Source organism: Mastomys coucha, unplaced genomic scaffold (genome assembly GCF_008632895.1).
Source record: "Mastomys coucha isolate ucsf_1 unplaced genomic scaffold, UCSF_Mcou_1 pScaffold15, whole genome shotgun sequence".
Taxonomy (NCBI): domain Eukaryota; kingdom Metazoa; phylum Chordata; class Mammalia; order Rodentia; family Muridae; genus Mastomys; species Mastomys coucha.
In genome coordinates this window covers 141,259,340-141,272,683 of record NW_022196897.1, presented here as the reverse complement: position 1 = coordinate 141,272,683, position 13,344 = coordinate 141,259,340, and the positions used below count along the sequence as shown (strand labels likewise).

Sequence of the window (13,344 nt, the reverse complement as noted above, 5' to 3'; positions counted from 1 at the left end):
ATATATTACTACCTTAGGAAAGCAGTGGGGGTTTAGAGGTACTGCTGCAGTTCTTTATGCTTCTCACCTGCTTTCCCACAATTCCACCAGCATTGTGCTTTCTTACTTTATTTTTCTAATGTAACAAGCTAGACACACTTTTAAACTCTCAGTAGCTTTGTTCTGTTTCTATCTAGAATGACTATGGCTTGTTTTTTTGTTTTGTTTGTTTTCAATGCTGGGAATCAAACCCAGGCCTTATACATACTAGCTAGACTAAGCCGTATCCCTGGCCCTGGATAGCTGCTAATAATCTACTTTCTGAATGAAACTGTTCTTAGAGAGTCCCTTTTTATGTGTTTTAATGCCCTTCTTGGGAACTTGGTACTTCTCTCTGTCAGCAGTGAGCCAAAAGAGATAGTTGAAAAGTCCAAAACCCCGACGAGCCGAAGAAACTCTCGAACTGAGGAGCCAACTATGGCTTCTGAGAGTGTGGAAAATGGACATCGAAAAAGATCCTCTCGACCTGCTTCAGCCTCCAGCTCTACTAAAGGTTAGCAGTGGGCCCTGGGAGATTAAGACAGGGTTGGGTCCTCATCCCAGCAGTTCCTGTCAAGTCCCTTTGCTTCCTTCTCACTGTCCTTTGTCCACTGTCAGCTCATTAGCATACATGTTTCTGTGTGTGTACACAGCAATGAACACTGCTGGGAGAATAAAGAACTGAACATGCTAGGTTGGTCTCATTTTAAATTCATATTTGTACCTAAATGTGGCTTTGAACTCACAGAGATCCACCTGCTTCTGCCCCCCAAGTGCTAGGATTAAAGGCATGTGTTACAGCACCAAGAAAGAAAAACAAAATTTTAGCCAGGCATTTTAGTACATGCTTGTAATCCCAACACTTAGAAGGGTGAGGCAGAAAGACCATATATTCAAAGCCTGACTTGGTTCTAGGCCAAGTTCTAGGTCACCCTGGACTGCATATGGAGACCTTGTTCTAAAAACAAACATTTATATCTCCTGATAGTATAAAGGTACACTGTTCATCATTCCCACCAGTCTTCAAAAGAGGCTTTTTTTTTTTAATTTCTAGCCTTAGTCACTTGTTTACTTATACTGGTTAATGCATTAAAAATAACCTCAACACTAAATTGTGTTAATGTTGTGGAAGAGTGAAAATGAAGCCACTTTCTCTTGTGTTAATTTCACCAAGAGTTCACTCAAATTTGAGTTTGCCACTTCTCTTCCTGTGTCTTCTATCTATAGCCTTTGGCGCATCCATAATCCGTTATGTGAGTGACTCTGTGCCCCTCTAGTTATCCTTGTCCTTAACAAAGGACTTTGTTCTGTATTTACTAAATGGCACAGGAATATGGTTCAGGAAAGAAACAAGGGATTCTTTTCAGAAATCTTTCACAGTTTTACGAGGAAAGGAGTTAGTTGTCTTACTGACTGCATCGGACTCTACACAGCAGATAGACATTATCAACCTACAGCCACATGCTCTTTGCAGCATTTATGGTGGGTATTTGTTGTAAGGTTGCTTTCAACCTGTTGGCTGTTTTCAGCAAATGATTACCACACCATGCACACACACATCTTCTGAGCCAGGGGTATAGAAAAAGATTAAAGCTTTGCAGCTGAACAGTGGTGGCGCACGCCTTTAATCCCAGCACTTGGGAGGCAGAGGCAGGCGGATTTCTGAGTTCGAGGCCAGCCTGGTCTACAAAGTTGAGTTCCAGGACAGCCAGGGCTACACAGAGAAACCCTGTCTCGAAAAACAAAACAAAAAAAAATTGCATTATCTTAGGTTGTAAAGGCTGGTTTCGTGGGAAATCCAAGGCATAGTAAGGTCGGTTACATTGTTTTGTTAAAGGCAAGGTAAATTTAAACATGCTGAGTTCACAGTAGGATAGCAAGTTAAGTAAATAGTCTTAACTGAAAAAGGGTAGTAATTTTGCTGTAAGGTCTGTCAAAGTTTAGTCTTTTGGGAGCTAAAAGACATTTTTCATAAAAATGTATCGCCTTTACTGAAGGCCTCATACATTGATTTTTTTCATCAAAGGCAGTGTTACAATTCACTTGGTGCCTTGAAGTAACTTGGTACAAAAGGGGGGTCAAACCTGACACTGCTCACTTTCCTTCCCGAACCTTATTTTCCAGCCATGTCTAAGTCTCAGATCCACCATTTGATATTTTTTTCTTTCTTCCTTTCTTTTCTTAAGACAGGGTCTTTCTGTGTGTCACTGGCTGTTCCGGGACTCAATACTTAGCCCAGACTGGCCTCAAACTCAGAGAAATCCTCCTGCCTTTGCCTTTTGAGTGCTGGGATTAAAGATGTGTACCACCTTACCCAGTTACTGTTTGATTCTTCATACATAAGGGCAATGTTTCTAAAGTTGACCTAGTTGATAGATATTTTTATATGTGTACATAAGTTCTCTCAGATATGTGCACATGTGTGTGCATGCATGTGGAGACCAAATGTCAATGCTGGTTATCTGCTACTCTCCACCTTATTTTTTTAGGCAGTATTCTATCATTAAACTTGGAAATTGCTGATGACACTAGCCAACGAGCTCCAGGGAACTGCCAAGCTTTTTTTCCTCCCAAGCACTGAGATTACAAACATGCACAGCTGCTATTGCTTTTCCTATGGGTGCCGGGGATCCAAATTCAGCTTCTTATGCTTGCCTGGCCAGCATTGCACCAACTGAGCCATCTCCTTGGCCCAAATATTTTTCTAAAGATGAACAATGTCAAGATAAAACCCTATTTAATATATAGAAATCTATTTCTGTACAGTTATTTTCACTCCAAATAACAAGTTTGCTTGCAGTGAAAATCAAACTTAAGAGTTGATTATAGAGACAGGATAGTGACCCATGCTTGTAATCCCAGAATTTGAGGGCTGATGTAGGAGGATGGACCACAAGTCTGAGATCAGCCTGGACTAGTAGTGACTTCCAGGTAGCCTGGACTACAGAGTGAGATCTTGTATAAATTAATAAATAGTTGATTATGGAGAGTTGTGTGTGCCATAAAGAACACCATTATTAATGTCCTTCCTAGTTTGTAAATATATGGAGATACTCTCCCACAAGCAATATGACCATCCAATAAGAAAACATAGTGAGGGGCTGGAGAGATGGCTCAGCAGTTAAGAGCACTGGCTACTCTTCCAGAGGTCCTGAGTTAAATTCCCAACAACCACATGGTGGCTCACAACCATCTATAATCAGATCAGCCCTCATCTAATATGTCTAAAGATAGAAGAAAAGAAGCCTGGAAATAATACATTGGTCCATCTTAGAAAATCATATAGGTGCCGGGCAGTGGTGACGCATACCTTCCTTTAATACCAGCACTTAGGAGGCAGAGGTGAGTGGATTTCTGAGTTCCAGGACAGCCAGGGCTACACAAAGAAACCCTGTCTCGAAAAAACAAAAAGAAACAAAAAACAAAAAACAAAACCAAAAAAGATCATATAGATATATCTGCAAAGACCAGAGTTTAACAGCAGTAAAATTTTTTGCTTTTTTCATGTGTTTATGTGGCCTGGCTTCTTCAAGATGTTATGATAAAAGAAAGGCAGTTTTTCTTAGAACACTGTAGTGTGGCATCAGAAAATTCACTCCATCCACAAATAATTTAATCTGATTCATCTTTTGAATTAATATGTGAGAAGCAATTTTTTTTTTTTACCTCCACAAAAGGTATATAAAACATTGTTTGGGTTTGGAGTTTGCTCTCGTTATTTATAACATCTCTTCTAGCCCCAAGGCTGTGCTCAAGACCATGTATGTACCAAAGATGATCTCTTGCCTGTATCTTCCAAGTGCTGAGATAACAGGTGGGATGGCAAGGCATGTGCCACACTTGCCAGGATAAAATATTCTTTTCTACTATTAAAACTAAAATACCAGGCTGGGCGGTAGTGGCGCACGCCTTTAATCCCAGCACTTGGGAGGCAGAGGCAGGCGAATTTCTGAGTTAGAGGCTAGCCTGGTCTACAGCGTGAGTTCCAGGACAGCCACGGTTACACAGAGAAACTCTATCTCGAAAAACCAAAAAAAAAAAAAAAACTAAAATACCTATCATGTAGCAGCATAAAAATAAGTCAACACAGTTAATGAGATATTAAAGAAATGTGTACATTTGCAGAACTTGAGGGCACTACTGTACTCTGCCATAGAAAACCAGAAAAGTTTTGAATAAATATTTAAACTTAGATAAGAGTAACTTGACTTGAGACATTGATATGTACAAGGGAAATTAAAGTAATTAAAGCAGTCTTTCCCTATTATGTCACCATTATTGTGTATAGATCACTCAGTTCCCACCAATGCAGCCCTCAGGTTCAGGGAAGGTGTTTTCTGTTTTGAACACTTCCATGTGTGTATGCACTACTGTTTGGGGGTATGCGTACTGAAGATGGTGCTCAGGGCCTCGAACATGCTAGGTAGATGTTCTGCTGAACACCCAGGTATACACTCATAATCATAATAAAGGTTTTTTTCTACCCCAACAGTGTCGATTTTCCTGGCCAGGTGCATCTCATCTTCTATTTTGTGCATGTGTATGTGCATGCCTGCCAGTTGGTTCTCAAGTGTCTTTACCCACAGAGCCATCTGTATGGTCTTTATCACATTTTCCCACTAATATCAGGGGTCATTCTCTCTCACCAAATAAGTAGCAGACAAAGCCTGTGACTGTTTTCAAATCATTGTCCCTTAAACTGATTTAAAGCCTAATAGGGCTTTTCTGTGTCAATTCTAGTCATTGTGGATGCCTGAGGGGCACCTCTACCTTCATTGAGCATGTCCTTCCATTTTCCAACAGATATAACTGGTGCAGTGCAATCCAAGCGAAGAAAATCCAAGTAAGCAAGCTGGAAGATGACTTGATACTTGTAAATGCGTGTGAATTTTACAAAGAGCAATTTTCAGCTGTGACTTTTTAAATCTATTTCTGTACAGTTAGTCATTTTAATAACGCGGTCCTTTTCCTAGTCCCTGAAACCTGTCTCATAAAAGTTTAACGGGGAGCAGCCCTTTTGGTGTTGCAAAATGAAGTTCAAGGCTTCTAAAATGTTGCCATGTATTGAAAGGCGCTAATGCCATTGTAAATGTTATTAGTTTCACATTTCTTAAGCAGCCTAGAGTACAGGGTGAACATTTGTAGATCTAATGATGTATTGTGCTGTGGAAGTACTGTGTGTGAATAGCAGTAGTGGGGCAAAAAGCAATCTTGTCATTTGGAAATGTTGTAAATAGTTTTATTATATAGTGTTTTGGATGTATTTGTTGTAGAAATGGACCAGTGAATAAAGAGAATCTAAGGGTTTGTACAATGTGAAATACTGAACGTGTTAAATAAATGTTTTTGTCATAGATCTTAAAAGTATGTTATTGGAAAGGATGAGCAAGCTTTTCTTGTGGGTCACAGATGAGTAAACAGAGCTTTCATTGTAATTCAAGGCACACGCCACCTGAAATGCCCATCCAGCAAGCTGAGGAAAATACATCTACTTGCTCATTCAACTCATTCTTGGCTTTGACAAACCTTATCTGTTTAGCAACACACTTGAGGGTGTGAGTGTGTGCGCGCGCTCACGCACTAATTTCATTTGTCTGAAAATAATCACCAAGTATGGTGGTATACACTTGTAATCATAGTGCTTGGGATGTAGAAGCATAAAAATCATAAGTTTAGCCGGGCAGTAGTGGTACATACACGCCTTTAATCCCAGCACTTGGGAGGCAGAGGCAGGTGGATTTCTGAGTTTGAGGCCAGCCTGGTCTACAGAGTGAGTTCCAGGACAGCCAGGGCTATACAGAGAAATCCGGTCTCAAAAAAAAAAAAAAAAAAAATTATGTGTTTAAGGTCATCCTCAGCTACATAGAGAGTTTGAGGCCAGGTTGGACCTTGTCTCAGAAAGTAGAAGCAGCCTTCCATCAAAGGCACCCAGGTCTTAGAGCTAAGAGGCTGTCAGCAGCACAGCTGGTACTTCCTCCCACCTGATGCCTGTGCTGCCCCCCTCAGGAGATGTGCTCACACTGACCAGCACAGTTCTACAGTTAACTAGGTAGCTCTTTGACCTTTGACCTTGGCATAACCCAGTATGGGACTAAAGAGTGGACCAGTGTCTGCTGTGTTTCCATTCATTTCTGTATCCAGGTGTCTTCATATATGTGTCTTACAAGGATCTTCTAAAAATATGTTATGAGTCAGACTCTATATTGTCTTTTTCAAATGAACTATTTGTTGTCTTCCTTTCTTGTGTGACAAAGGAGAGCAGAGACTAGCCTAATAATAGTATCCTCTGCCTTGACTATACTTGAAATTATAGTGTTTCTCATACTTTAGCTCAGCTGAGGCAGAAAGCTTAATGTGCTTTAAATAGATTTTTATTTGTTTATATTATTTTTTCTCCCATACAGGAATAGCATTACAACCTAACATTCAGAATCCTGTTACACACATACACAGGCATGCCACATGACCAGGTCGAGGTGGTTGTGTCCTTGAGTCTGTCGACACATCACAACATGGTCAGTCAAAGATTCTTCACTTCAGCCAGTCTCAACACAAAACACCCAACAGAGATAGATGCACTCAACTTGTTGGTTCCATTTGGAACTAGGTGGTAGGGAAAGAAGGTATTAGAAGCAGGCTGTGGTTTGTCTGCATTCGGTCCCTTCACACAAAGCTACATGGATCTTGAAAGCCACCCAGGAGCTCTGGTAGGGTCCTTGTTGCACCTAAGACATTATAGGTCACAGCAAGTTGATCAGAGGGTTCCAGGCTGGGGAGCAGGCGTACTCCAAAACAGCACCAAACTGCACTCACACACACATAGTGCCCTGCTGGGGCTAGACTGGCAAAGGTTAGAAAGTGACACCAGCTCAAAAGAACCACTCAGACTTAGTGGAGAAAGCTTCAGGTTGCCCTTTGATGTAATTGGGACTCACTCTAGAAACAGGTCCCTCTGACATCCTTAGTTTTGGCAAAGTGCTGGTAGTACTGACTTTAATACAAACTGGTACAAATTTCTCTAGGGTCTCTGAAACCACCAATCAAGACAGACTCTCTAACCTCCTCCTGTCTAGGGTTGCATAGGACTTTGTGAATTCTGGTTCCCTTGTGTATTCAAGTTCTGTGGTTTAAGGAAAAAAAAAAATCCTGAAGCATGCTCAAGGTGAAAGGCACATACACAGTCAATACAATATGACAAGGTCTGATGCTTCAGGAGTCAGACTAGCAGGGGACTGAGTAGTGTTGGTTCTTAGAAATCTATACACAACGAAAATATTGCCACACTCAAGTGCTACAGAATCTACAGGAAAGTACAAAAGAAAAATAAGCCTTGCAACCAGATGAGAGATTGGAGGAGTCTAGAACTACTGGAGCTTCAAGAAATTAGGTCAGGAGCGAGGCCTTTTGAAATTTGAGCCAAATGCCCTATCAAACTTCCCACAGCAGCAGGGTCATGGGCATTTGCCCAGGACTGAGCCTAGGCATTTGCTAGGACTGGCAGTGAGGAATAGACAAGAAGGGCAAGAGGGAGCTTCAGCTCTTAAAAATGCTGAAGATCCTAAGCTGGCTGGGGAGTGACCCTTGGGACAGTTGGAAGAGTACGTGTACTAGGTTGTAACAGAAGAACTTGGGACAGGAACAAGGTTATCAACTAATAGGGCCCTAATAAGCTAGTGTAGGATTTTGATCTGCTTATAGTTCCCGTTTGCTTACTGGGCTAGGAAACCCTAGCTGGGCTTCGTCTGTCCCCATCCTGGGGACACCCTCTCCCATCCCACATGAAGCCTGGTAAGAAGGAGCAGCGAGGGCAGCTACTTTACCCTCGTAGGAATGCAGTTTTCTCCAACCCCGGCTTGGCTCTGTGGCCTGAAACCTGGGGCTGCCGTGAAGGGAAGACCTGTGTTAGCATGTAACAGGAATTCTAAAGATTTTAAGGAAGGAAGAGCACACACTTAAAAAAGGACAGCTACAAAGAACCGGAAACAACTTGGGGCATCCCAAGAGGCTGTTGCTGGTGTCTGAGCCCCACCACGAGAAGGGAGAAGCTGGCTACCCCATCCCTGCGCCCCTACCCAAGAATTCCTTACTCCAGATATTTAATTAGAAAGGGAAGAGGGATCACAGGGCACTCAGAAAGAAAGAGCCCTGTGGGAGAACATTAAGAAGACTCTTGAAGGCCCTGAATCTCTGTAAGAAAAATTTGGGAATTGGGACACTGAGGCTCCTGGCCTCCTCTACCCAGGAGTGTTTATTATCCAGCCATATTGAACAAAGTATGAAATATAAGGCCAGAGGCAAGATGAAGGCAGAGCTGTCAGTCTGGGGATGGCTTTACCCCACAGTTGTCCTCCTTAGCATCATGCCTCTGCATTCTTGCCTTTTCCCTGTCTGGAAACCCTCTGGCCTGCATCTCTCCTAAGCTAGTTCTAGCACCTTGGGCATATGAACAGAGATGGCCAGGATGTTGGGGCCTTACCCAGCTTCTACTCCTGGGGTGGCATGACAAGATAAGGTGACAAGGTACAAGCCCTTCGGACTCCAGACCCACAGGGGTGGGGGTGGGTGGGTAGGGGTTACTCCTGAGGAGGGACAGATTTCAGGAAAAAGCCTGGAAAGCAGGATTATAGGTAAAGGAAATGGGGGCAGACTCCAGGCTCAGGCCTAAGACCAGGGCTTAGCTCCTCTGACCAAGCACAATGCCAACTCTCAAGATGCCCTGCTCCCTTCTGCTTCTCAACCCATCTGTCCCTGTCTGCATCTCCCAACAGGCTGCCTGTTTCCCTCCATTCCCTTCACCTTAGCTAACTTACACCTCAGTGTCCTCTTCCACATACTTAAACTTTCTAGGCCTAGGCAGCAGTAAGGAGCCCAGCCCCCAGGGCAGAGAAAGGGGGGAAACTGAAATCAAAACCCGTGTCTGATCTCTGACTACAGGGTAAGGATAATGGCCCAGGCCTGGCAGGTTGTATCTGCAGGATTGGGAGGGAATTGCCAGGAATGAAAATAAAGGAACAGGAGTGGGAGTGATCCCAAACAGAGAAGAGTTAAGTCTTGGAAAGTAGTAGGAGCTGAAAGTAGAGAATGTGCCAGGTCAGGGTGGGAGAGGCTCTTAGAAATCGGGTGGGCTAGGAGGGTAAAAGTGAAGGGGCGAAAGACAAGAATAGAGGTCTGAAATCGAAGCAAGGGAGATTAGGTGTGGGGAGGGTGGAGTATCAGACACTGAGAAGGGGCCAGGGATGACCCAGGATGAGAGGGGTTAATAGGTGAGTTAGATTAGAAACAGGGAAGTAGGGGACCATCATCCCACCTCAAAATTTAGGAAGGAGGGAGGTTGTGGTATCCAGATATGGAGGCGGGCGGACCCTGAACACCTCTTGAGCAGCACACTGACAGCTGCAGAGGCGGTGGATGGGACGGGGAGACTGCGAGGGATTCGCGGTGCAGCGGGGGCGCTCAGTAGTTGAACTGGCGCTGGCACGGCTGGTAAATGAAGCTACCCTGGTGCTTGGGACGGCGCGAACGGCTCTCCCGGGCGCGATTCTGCCGTTGCAACATTTTAGCACTCAATGTGTGGCGCTCAGCCCGCTGTCGGGCTCTCTGCAGCCTCCGCACCTGGCCAGCCTTCTCCAGCAGCACAGCTCGAGCGGGCATAGGAGCAGCTGCGTGGTGCAGGGCCCTGGGTTCCCGGAGGACAGGCGCCAGCTCTCTGTAGGGACAGAGTACAACTCTGTCAGAGGGGGCAGAGGTGGGGGTTGGCATCCCACACCCTATTTCTGCCGGGCAGACCACTGAGGGGTACAAACTCTTCCCTTAATCACAGAGATGTGATTAAGCGCCTGGCACAGGGAATCAGACAGAATAGGGGAAAGGCTCTGACCCTTCCCCTACCCACCCACCCACCCACCCCACCCCACCCCCGCCAATTGATACAAGCCCTATTCTGATTCCATGCTGCAGTTCAGGCTGGTCCTCCCCCCCACCCCGCCCCCTTCATCCTCAGAGCCAGGACTCTCCCAAGCCCCACCTTACTCACAAGACCACGCCTCTTTCTTCTGTGAGCCTTGGTGACAACTGACACACCCTTTATCCCAAGGACACGCCCCTTCTAGTCTTCTAGACCCTAGCCTCCAGTCTCCACCTTTAATCCACTCACCCATCGCTGAAGTCCTGATCAGGCAAGGCAGCTTCAGGGTGAGGGGAAGGTGGCCCAGACTCCAGCACTATGGTGCTGCCGGTGACATAAACGGACATGCTAGGATGCTCAATGAGGAGGTCCTCCAGGGGATTGCTCTGGAGGCGGGCAGGCCCAAGGCCGGGCCCCTCTGCAGTAAAACAGGCGGGAGGGGTAACAAACCAGCTCTCATCCATCAAGGAGGGCGCGGGTGGAGGGCGGCCTGCAGGAGCAGGAGAGGCCCCGGGGTCGGGAGGAGCTGTATAGCTGTCTATAGGGTGTGGGAATGGGAAGCCCATGCAGAGGAGAGGGAGCAGCAGGTTGGGACACACACACACATAACGGACACAGGGGATGGGGAGAGAAAGGGCATCATTAGTCAGACCTGCAGCTCTATCCATCGTGCCCAGAGAGAACCTGAAGGCCAGGATCCTTAGCCCACTGCTCTAGGGGTCCCAGTGTATGCCCCAACAAATGCTAGGAGACAGAGCTTTCAAGAGAAAGGTCTGTGTTGCTTCACCTCTGGGCACATTGCTTCAGCTTCACTTTGCCCAGTAGGCCTAGAGGGACTCCAACTTCCAAATAGCCCCTTCCCTATTGCCTCCTGTCCTTATGCTTCATAGACTAGGGAATCAGAGTGCTGGCTCCTGACGAAAGCCTCACCCTGTAGGTCAATGATGAGCCAGCCATCCACTTCATCCTCCTCAGACACAAAGGCCCCCGGACAATTGGAGTCTTCAGGAGGCGCAGGGGTGTTGAAGAAAAGGCTGGTGAAGCGCTGGAACATGGTCAGCGGGTGAAGCAACCTCAAGGGGGCGCCCTATGGCAGTTCAAAGACCTGGGAAGCATAGAAAGACATTAGCAGCACAAACTAAAGTCACCCCTCCCTTGGAGGCTGGACACAAGGCTAGAGCCCCTAGCCGCCAGAGCAGTAATAGAGAGGCCTTGGTGTGTGTGCTTTCCTGCATTCGGTAGATGTTCCCGAACGCATTTAGGAAAGTGTTGGGTCTTTGTTTTCTCATCTGTCAAATGACAATAATAATACCCTAATAAGAGTTAAGTGAGAGAAACACTTAATGACATGTTTAGAATAGTGCCTGAGCACACAGTAAACATTCAATAAGCTAATAAACTTGGTGTTATGACAGGGTGCTTTGGGGATATGGAAGAACATATATATATGACCAGGCTTTGCCAGGGTAAGTCTCTAGAGGAAGATACAGCCAACCTGGGCTTTGAGGAGTAAATAGGAATTTTCCATTAAGGGAAAAAAGTGTCCTTATTATCATCATCACAATTAACATTCCTGTGTCAGTGACATACAACACTATACTAGGTAACTTAGCCTGTTTTATCTTACGTCCTCACAGTGTATGAAGCGGCAAGCCTGGGATCTTGAGGACAAGTGTTCAAAGGCATGATAACCCCATGTCTGTCATCCTAGAACTTAGAAGGTGGAGGCAGGGGGATCAGGAGTCCAAGTCCTGCTTAGGCTACATAGTAAGTTTAAGGCCAGTCTGAACTACATGGGACCCTACCTAAAAAAATAAACAGCTTTTGGCTATATAAGATCCTGTCAAAGGGCCTGAAAAGGAGTGGGAGGGAGAGAGAATATTTTTTCTGGTTAAGAGAGAAATAAAATGTTTTAACTACCCAAAGTCTCCCAGTTAGTAAAAGGCACAGGTAGTATTTGAATCCAGGTAGTTAGTGACATCCATAATCACTACAGTCCACTACTATCTAGAGTAGGCATTTTTAACTTGGTAAATAGGACTGTGTCTAGGTGTATTTGTCTAAGAAAAAAAACCATCTTGGATTTCAGCAAGATTTTCTAAGCAGCAGTCTTTGAACCCATAGACCAAAAATAGTTATAGTGTTGTTTAAAAGGTGCTGGCTAACAGAAACCTCATGGTTCTACAATGTCACAATGAGATTGGGCAACCCTCAGATGAGGAGAACCTATGCCCACACACAGGTCCTCCCTGCGAATTCTAACCCCCTTTCCCCCAGACTCTTGTTCAAAGTCGACATCTTTGGCCAAGAGAAAGAATATTGGCTAGTGAGACAACATGTCAGTGAAAGACAGTGGAAGAAGGAAGCTGAAGTTTATCCAAGGAGCCCTTGAGGATAAACACAAGTGTTGGACCAAGACCCAGACCTTCAGACTGTCCTTCCCTGGACTAAGAAGTCTCCTGTTCTAGGAATGAAGACATCAAATTGGGAGCATTAATCTACCCAATAAAGCTATAGCTTAGTGGTGGTGTGGCAATGCAGAATACATATAATCAGGAAAACCTCAACAGGTAATGTCCAAGAATATAATGATACACAGGAAACGGGGGAGATCAGACACATGCCCTGGTCCAGCCTATCCATTGAAAGATGTAGATATCCTGGCATCAAACTTTTACGTGCATTTCTCAGGGTTCACACTGCGTGCCAGACCCTGCAATGAGCCTTTTCAACTGTCGACTTGTCAAGTGAGAAGCTCCCAGGTGGAGATCATACAAAAGTGAGTGACAGCCAGGAGCAACCAGCCAGTTATGACTGCCCCTCTCCTAGGAGAGCCTCATGGGTTTTCTTTCCTAGCCTGCTGGCTTCCTGGTTCTCAGACTCCTGGCTCTGGTCCAGGAAGCACCATTCCCTTAATACTACAGCAGCTGTGCCTAGAATAGCACTTAAGGTCTAAGCCAACCCTAGCCCAGGCCCAGTCTTGAGCGACCCCCTACCTGGGAAAGACTCCAGATCTAATTACTTGGAAAGTAAGAAACATCCTTGTCACTCTGGAAGCATTCTCGAGAAACAGCATAAGGTCTGCAGTCACTAGTGCCAAGGAAGGCTGGTTCTCCCAGCTGACAGCTTGGGATCTGATGGGAGGCCAAAAGAGGGAACTCCCAACTCCCTAACATCTGCCCTGGAGACACCTGGAGGCAGGCAACTAGTGAGTAACCTTTCTGTGGTCAAAACATCTGGGAGATAGCAATAGATTGGGTTCTGAGGTAGAAAGAAGGCAGAGGAGGTCAGGGCCTTGTAAGGGACCCAATTTTCAGAGACCTCCTGGAAAAATGTCCAGGATCAGGTAGACTGAAACACCCCATCAAATTGGGGTGGTGCTGTATCCAAGATAGGGTCCCCAGGAGATTATATATATATAT

The 13,344-nt window shown here is 45.2% G+C and overlaps 2 protein-coding genes across 10 annotated transcripts in view; one reads left to right on the top strand and one right to left on the bottom strand.

The window, feature by feature from the left end:
• The window catches only part of Ncoa6 (nuclear receptor coactivator 6), an 80,115-nt gene extending 74,741 nt beyond the window's left edge, over window positions 1-5,374 (top strand). For 7 of the 8 annotated variants that reach the window (XM_031372415.1, XM_031372414.1, XM_031372408.1 and 4 more), the window contains 2 exons: window positions 381-532; window positions 4,822-5,374. In XM_031372415.1, the coding sequence (XP_031228275.1) occupies window positions 381-532; window positions 4,822-4,865 (196 nt within the window). In that variant the 3' untranslated portion in view covers window positions 4,866-5,374. The remainder of the gene's footprint in view (window positions 1-380; window positions 533-4,821) is intronic. The other variant, XM_031372413.1, reaches the window with a different exon arrangement.
• Window positions 5,375-6,371: 997 nt separating this feature from the next.
• Tp53inp2 (tumor protein p53 inducible nuclear protein 2) overlaps window positions 6,372-13,344 on the bottom strand; it is a 7,862-nt gene continuing 889 nt past the window's right edge. The window contains exons 2-4 of one of the 2 annotated variants that reach the window (XM_031372406.1): window positions 10,853-11,027; window positions 10,172-10,460; window positions 6,372-9,724 (exon numbers count right to left, since the gene is read on the bottom strand). In XM_031372406.1, the coding sequence (XP_031228266.1) occupies window positions 9,472-9,724; window positions 10,172-10,460; window positions 10,853-10,976 (666 nt within the window). In that variant the 5' untranslated portion in view covers window positions 10,977-11,027 and the 3' untranslated portion in view covers window positions 6,372-9,471. The remainder of the gene's footprint in view (window positions 9,725-10,171; window positions 10,461-10,852; window positions 11,028-13,344) is intronic. The other variant, XM_031372407.1, reaches the window with a different exon arrangement.